The sequence below is a fragment of the Gorilla gorilla genome, chromosome 13 (genome assembly GCF_029281585.2).
Source record: "Gorilla gorilla gorilla isolate KB3781 chromosome 13, NHGRI_mGorGor1-v2.1_pri, whole genome shotgun sequence".
Lineage (NCBI taxonomy): Eukaryota > Metazoa > Chordata > Mammalia > Primates > Hominidae > Gorilla > Gorilla gorilla.
The window spans coordinates 26,633,885-26,641,417 of record NC_073237.2 but is presented as its reverse complement, the minus strand read 5'-3'; the positions used below and the strand labels follow the sequence as shown (position 1 = coordinate 26,641,417).

General features: G+C 37.8%; 1 protein-coding gene across 16 annotated transcripts in view; it reads right to left on the bottom strand.

The window, feature by feature from the left end:
* Positions 1-634: 634 nt before the first annotated feature.
* The window catches only part of RNF38 (ring finger protein 38), a 152,776-nt gene continuing 145,877 nt past the window's right edge, over positions 635-7,533 (bottom strand). For all 16 annotated transcript variants that reach the window (XM_019033991.4, XM_031014585.3, XM_055351563.2 and 13 more), the window contains 2 exons: positions 6,532-6,631; positions 635-4,059 (listed from right to left, as the gene is read on the bottom strand). In XM_019033991.4, the coding sequence (XP_018889536.2) occupies positions 3,997-4,059; positions 6,532-6,631 (163 nt within the window). In that variant the 3' untranslated portion in view covers positions 635-3,996. The remainder of the gene's footprint in view (positions 4,060-6,531; positions 6,632-7,533) is intronic.

The window sequence follows — 7,533 nt, the reverse complement described above, 5'->3', positions numbered from 1 at the left end:
TTTGTAGAGATGGGGGTCTCACTATGTTGCCAGGCTCTACTTATGTATCTCTACTGTTCAATATGCACATACCACGTTTGGCTATACTCTTTCTGCTATGTTCTTGGCCTTTATAAAAATTAAATATGGCCGGGCGCGGTGGCTCACGCGTATAATCCCAGCACTTTGGGAGGCCAAGGTGGGTGGATCACGAGGTCAGGAGTTCAAGACCAGCCTGGCCAAAATGGTGAAACCCTGTCTCTACTAAAAATACAAAAATTAGCCAGGCACAGTGGCGGGATCCCAGCTACTTGGGAGACTGAGGCAGGAGAATCGCTTGAACCAGGGCTGCAGAGGTTACAGTGAGCTGAGATTGAGCACCCCAGCATGGGTGACAGAGTGAGACTCTGTCTCAAAAAAAAAAAAAAAAAAAAAAATATATATATATATATATAGTATTATATAAGTATGTACCATATGTTACAACGCTAGTTACTTTTGCATTTCTAAGTTGTTTACACAAATGCAGAAATACAGAATCTGGCAGCCAGTAATTCAACCCAGCTCTATCTATCTTCCTGCTGCTATCTCTCCATCCCCATGCATATACAACCCTTCCCCATCCCTAACACAGTGACATGAAACACAACAGATGTTTTAAGTGTACATCATACATTTATTACCAACAACCCTCTCAACTCCAAAATTGGGCACAGGGATTAAAAATAAAAATTCATTGCACTACTTAGTAAAGCATTACTAGTAACTTTCATAAAAAATGTACAAACTTTGTTAAAAATTTATCAAGCCTTCAAATGATTTGGTTACAGATATTTATAATACATACATTTAAAACTATATGTTAACTGATACAATGGAATATGATTTGAGAAAATGACTCAGCAAATGATTCCAAAAAACACCCCTGTGAGCTTTCACAATCTGAAACAGCAAAATGAGGTAACCAAATGTACCAACAGGGGGACAAACAGCTTTCTAATGAAAAGGCCCAAAGATATCTGTGAAAAATATTCTCACAAGTGAGTCGGTAGATCTCATTCAAAATTGTTCTAAGAGGCCCAAATTTAAGAATCTTAACAAATCACATTTCAGATAGATAGTATATAAAATCTAAATATGCTTTCACATTTTCCAGATTTTGCTCAAAAAATTAAGGACAGAAAATCCTAATATGAGATCTTGATACCTGCAGGCCTTATTTTTTTAAGGGGTTGGGGGTTAAAAAAACACCAAAGATGACAATTCATGCCAAAAAACAAACAAGAACCCACAAAAAACCCACAGCTGAGTTAAGATGGTAAAGCCAATATTATTTTAGGAGGAAAGAGGACGAAGGCCAACGAACCAACATCTGCCTGCTATCTGGTGCATCACCCAAGGTGACAATGGCTGGGCACAAATAAACTGTTCTCTTTTGCTAGCCACAAAGTTGCTCACTGCGGCAAGCCTGAGCTGGTCAGAACACCTGTGTGTTCCTGATAGACACTAACCACAATAAGCAAGTCTGCACACATCTCTATGAGCCCCATGCAAAGACAAGACATTCCCAAAGATCAGTCACTAGAGTGCAACAATGAAATTCAAGATTTTACCAAAACAGACCCTGCTGCCTCCTAAATTGCCAATTGCCTCTCAAAAACTTACAGAAAAAGGGACATTATAAGAATTCATAGAGGGAGAGAAGAAAAAGCTGCTACTCCTAGTCATTAGTACAATGTGCTGTGTTAATTAGGTACCTCTATATAAATTAGAAAAAGTGCTTTACTTGCATGCTTCAATAAAATGAATACTGAGTGTAGTAGTGTTGTTAGATCTGTACAGATATAAATTTTTTGCAGCTATATAAAAGTGTATAAGATGGGCTTTTGCCATTTTAAACATGATTTTTTTTCATTAAAAAAGATTAAACTATATGTGATTTGTATGTAGCTGATTATTATGCCAAGAATTTTGGTCTTTAACACACTTTTTATTCATCAGGAACAGGTGAGGGATATCCTAATGATTTAAAAGTAACATGTACATTAACCATGTGCATTTTTACCACTATTTAGAAGTATTTCTGATGCACTGACAACCTAGGGGCGAACAGAGTATGCAAAACCCTACTTGTAGGACTAGATAGAGGCAACAGTGTCTCGCAAAGGGCAAAATTGTGCTTCTGTGAATTGACTTTACTTAACTCTAGGCTGTGATGAGCTTATAGACACTTCAAGGGAGGGCAAGCAGCATGGCAGTAACAAGTAGTTAACACTGAGTGGAAAACTGACACAGAGCCAACTGAAAGTTGAGTGCCAACTGAAAGTTGAGTGGGGCTGGCAGCAAGTTATCACAGTCCTGACTGGAATAATGCAGCTTGTGCTATTGCAAACAAAGCAATTACATCAACTGCAGGAAGAGGCAGACAATGTTGAATACACTAAAAGAATGAGAAAGTAATTTAAACATTGCTGGAAAAATGACTTTAAAGTGAATTATGCTCAAAGAACTTACTAAAAAAAACCCCATACAGCTATGTATTAGATCAACTAAATGCAGGTCAACTCCTGTTTAACAGCATTATTTTTTTATACAAAAATCAAATCTTCATTTATACTGCAAGTATTCTGGACACCTGTTGTATTAAACTTTTCTCATTCAAACAAAAATTAAAAGGAAAGGCAGTAAAATATCAAAACAAATCAGGTCTAAGGAACATGAGCTGTAACAGCACTTGATCCATCCTGAAACCAGGGTTTCGATGAGAAGCACGTGTGATGAAGGAAGAACTAGACAACTTTCAGAATTGGAGTCTGGCAAGTGAATTAATATGAACAGAAATAGAGTTTTCTTAAAACCATTGAGTTGCCCACAGGAGCTTGAACACAGAACACATATGAGAAGTCAAGCTGAATTAACAGGTTTTGTTCTGGTGGAAGTCAACAAGGTGAGACTTCATGGGACTAGTGGTCGTCTTAGAAATATATTAATCAAATATCTTCAGAATAGACTACAAATCTAAACATTAAAAAAATCACAGGTACTTTCTGTAAGAAACTTACTGGAAATGTAGAGGAAAAAAAGTATCAACATTCAAATCATTGATTGAAATGCTAATATTGCTAACTGATGATATATGATATTGCACCTTCTTTTTGGAAACAGCAAGTTGGAGATTTAAAAATTTCCATAACAGAATCAAAAAAATCAGGTTCATGGAGTGAGAATTTGTTACACTTTTTTTTCTTAAGTGACCCACTTAGGACCACCAACAAAGAGAAGGTGACAGCTGCCTGAAGCAAAGGAAGAAGGCTTTTCTCATTCCATTCACTGGGAGGGAAGGGGATGGAGTATTCAATGCTTGTAATTGATGCACCCTCAGCAATCAGTGTGCAACAGCAAACACAAGGGAAAAAAACCAGTGTACAGTACTAGTGCTGTTTAAATAACACACCAGATTATACATTGCAGCATAATTAAAACTACACACACATTCTTGGTACATGCTGGTATATAGGATCTCATACACACGTTAGCTACCATGCCCTCACACAAGTAGTTGCACACACTCTCACACAGATACACTTATCACCAACAGTCATACGCTGCGCATTCATTTCCACTCACAGTTTCTGAAGGCTCTATATAAGGTAGATTGCTATATCATCTGTAGCTACCACTTTTTATAAAAGCACATGCTAAAAGATCACGTCCACTGTAATCTTGCAGCAACACTCGGAATGATCACACAAAAACCAGGGAATGTTAGTGCACACACAAAATTAAGCTAAAGAAAAAGTCTTTGGAGTTCCAATCACACGGTTAGTATAACAATCCCATAACTGTGAAGACTAATTGTAAGCTTTTATAGTTGATTAAGTCACACAGTGCAAAGAAAGGTCCATTGACCCTTTTGGTAAAGGGAGGGCTGGAAGCCACACAGATTAAGTTCAATGGATAGTCCGTATATACATGTGATAAGGAACACCCAAACTAAATTTGTGCTTCTTAGGTTGGTCATTCTGAATCCCGATGCACTTCTGAAGCATCAGCTCGGCAAATTGGGCACGTACGATTTGCCTACAAAACAAAAGGGAAAACTTGTTTAAATTGTGACACATACAATGAAACACATTCAAAGCAATGGAACTACTTTTACTTCCCACAGTTTTTACGTTCTTTCTTCCTCTGAAGAGGTACAAAGCAATTTTTGCCTTTTTTTAACCCATAAACCTCCGAATTAGCCCAGGAATTTTTTTTTGAGATGGAGTTTCGCTCTTGTTGCCCAGGCTGGAGTGCAATGGCACGATCTCAACTCACTGCAACCACCGCCTCCTGGGTTCAAGCGATTCTCCTGTCTCAGCCTCCCGAGCAGCTGAGATTACAGGTGCCCACCACCATGCCTGGCTAATTTTTGTATTTTAGTAGAGACGGGGTTTCACCATGTTGGTCAGGCTGGTCTCAAACTCCTGACCTCGGGTGATCCACCCACCATGGCCTCCCAAGGTGCTGGGATTACAGGCGTGAGCCACTGCGCCTGGCTGCCATGAATGATTTTTAGTAGGTCTGTTAAAATATATAAACAAGATTACCATTGACCAGTTTGGACCAAGTTAACAACTGACATTAAAGTAAAGCTTGGTTAGTCTTTTTTTCCCCCGTTTTTTGAGACAGGGTTAAACCCTGTTGCCCACAGCAGCACAGTGGCATGATTACAGCTCACTACAGACTTGAACTCCTGGGCCTAAGTGATGCTCCTGCTTCAGCTTCCTGAAAACCTAGGATTAACAGGTGTGTGCCACCACACCCAACCAATTTAAAAGACGGGTTTCACTAAGTTGCCCAGACTGGTCTCAAACTCCAGGCCTCAAATGATCCTCCTGCCTTTGCCTCCCAAAATGTTGGGATTACATGCCTGAGTCACCATTCCTGGCCCCTTGGCTATTCTTAATGGAATGAAGTCACAGGAAACATTTAGTGGTACCGAGGAAAGCTTGATTGTAAAATAGGTGACTGACTCTATACTGATAGCTCTACTTACTCACCTGTTCCCTGGCTCCTAAATTTGCTTTCTCCATTTCAACAAATGGGACCATAATTTGTGGAGTTGCTAATGCCAGAAACATAAGCATCACCTGCTCTCCTACTTCCTACAACCCCATTATTCAGCACATAATCTTATTTCTGCATTATGGTAATTCTCAAATCAGTCCCTCTTTTCATCTAGTTGCTACTATCCATTCTCTGGCCCACCATGTCTTTATTCTATCTCCCTGTCTCTCAGAAATTACCTCTTTTATTAGAACAGTGGCCAGAAATCCTTCTATAAAACAGTCTGTTATATACTTCCCAAATGCTTTCAGGATCACACTAAACTCCTTTACGCTTCAGAGTGGCTTCACAACAAGCCAGTCATTGATTTTATCTCTGAACACCTTTTCTTTTCCCACTCTTCCTCACATTCCAACTATCAGCCACACGGAACTTGTGGTTTTCTGATTCTCTGTCCGCACGTGTCAGGGATTTACACATATAATGCTTTCCTTTTAAAATAATTTAAGACTCTCTGTCTTCAGGATTGAGTTTGGGCTAAGCTAGATCTCTGGAACTGTGCTCCCTCAGAGCTGAGTTTATCTTCCTCACCAAATTGTAAGGTTATCTAGTTTTATCCAAACTGGAACACTTAATTTAAAAAATAACATAAATTTGACTATTTTTTTTATATAGTCATGAAGCCACTGCACCCAGCCTATTAAAATTCTTTTACTGTATCACAATTTGAGACTATGAAACTATGAAGAGTAAAAAAGCAGCTTTTGTAAACTTTTTTTTTTTTAAACATTAAATAGCCAGGTGCAGTATATAATCCCAACACTTTGGGAGGCTGAGGTGGGAGGATTGCTTGTGCCCAAGAGTTCCAGACCAGTCTGGGCAACATAGTGACACCCAGTCTCACTTGAGCCTGGGATGTCAAGGCTACATTGAGCCATGACTGTACCGCTGCACTCCAGACTGGGTGACACATTGAGACCCTGTTTCAAAATATATATATATATATATATATATATATATATAAAGAAGCCCCTGCAATAATTTCACTCTGGCATAGCCACTCTTAGGATTTGTGTCCTTTGTGCTTTTGTTCATATATACAAAGGAGAAAATGGTCAGAATTAAATAAAAACACTACATGTATTTTTCTCCATGCAAACCTCTGACAATAGAGCTATAATTAGGTAGCCTTCTAAACTCTCAAACTGTGGCCTAGCAAGTTCGGGCCTTGTCCTACATACCATGAAAAAGGACATACTGATTGTCAAGAGGTCATCCATTTTGGGTTTTGTATAGTCACTCCTATGTTATAGTCACTCCTATGTTGTTGACTGCAGTTAATTTTTACTGGCCTTTTCTCCTCATTTGCAGAGATCATACTGAAAGCTGTGTTTCCATTTTGTCTTCCTTCCTGTCCACTGAGCTATGAACTTACCCTAATCCATGGTCAATAAAATAGAAAATTCAATGTCATTTCCTTTAAAGATGTCATCACTTTACCTTAAGCCATTTGTCAACACACTTGGCATGGAACTCGTGGTTACAGGGTAAGACTCTAAGTAGCTGCCTTGACTCAAAATCACACATGCATACTACACACCTAAAAAAAGCAAAAAGATCATTTAACCACAAAACCAGATGGTTTTCTATTGTTATGACTATTGAAACCTATAAGATAATTTAGAAACCTATAAGATAATTTATTCTGTTATCAAAATGTCACTTAAATTTTTAAACAAAATTATCAACCAATACCCTGAAAAAATTGTGATGTTAAGGCAGTAAGAGTTTTGCTTTGCTGACAGATTAGCAAGAAAATTTCTAGTTAACATCAAGTCAATCTTAATACCAAAGATTCTATACTATTTTTAAAAAAATGGTATTAGAACAACTGGATGTCCACATACAAAAGAATAAAGGTGGACCCCTACCTCATACCATATATAAAAACTGACTCAAATGGATCAAAAGCTTAAGTGTTAAGAGCTGATCTATTAACCTCTTAGAAGAAAACACAGTAAATATTCATGACCTTGGATTAGACAATGGTTTCTTGGAGATGACATTAAAAGCACAAGAATTAACAACAAAAAAAAGAAATGCAGTTGTTCTTCAGTATTTGAGGGGGATTGATTTCTAGGACCCGCAATGGATACCAAAATCTGCAGATGTTCAAATCCTTTATATACAATGGTATAGTATTTGTGACCTATGCACACCCTCCCATATGCTTTAAAATCATCACTATAATAATACAATTTAAGTGCTATGTAAATAGTTGTTATACTGTATTGTTCTTTATTTGTACTATGTATTGCTCTATTGTTATTTTCTATTTTTATTTTTTCCTGAATATTTTCAATCTTTGGTTGGTTGAATACAGAGGGCTGAGTGTAGGCTGAAATAAACCAAAATCAAAATTTAAACATTTTGTGCTTCAAAGGACATCACTGAAAAACTCAACAATCCACAGAATGGCAAAACATTTTTTTACACTTTTTA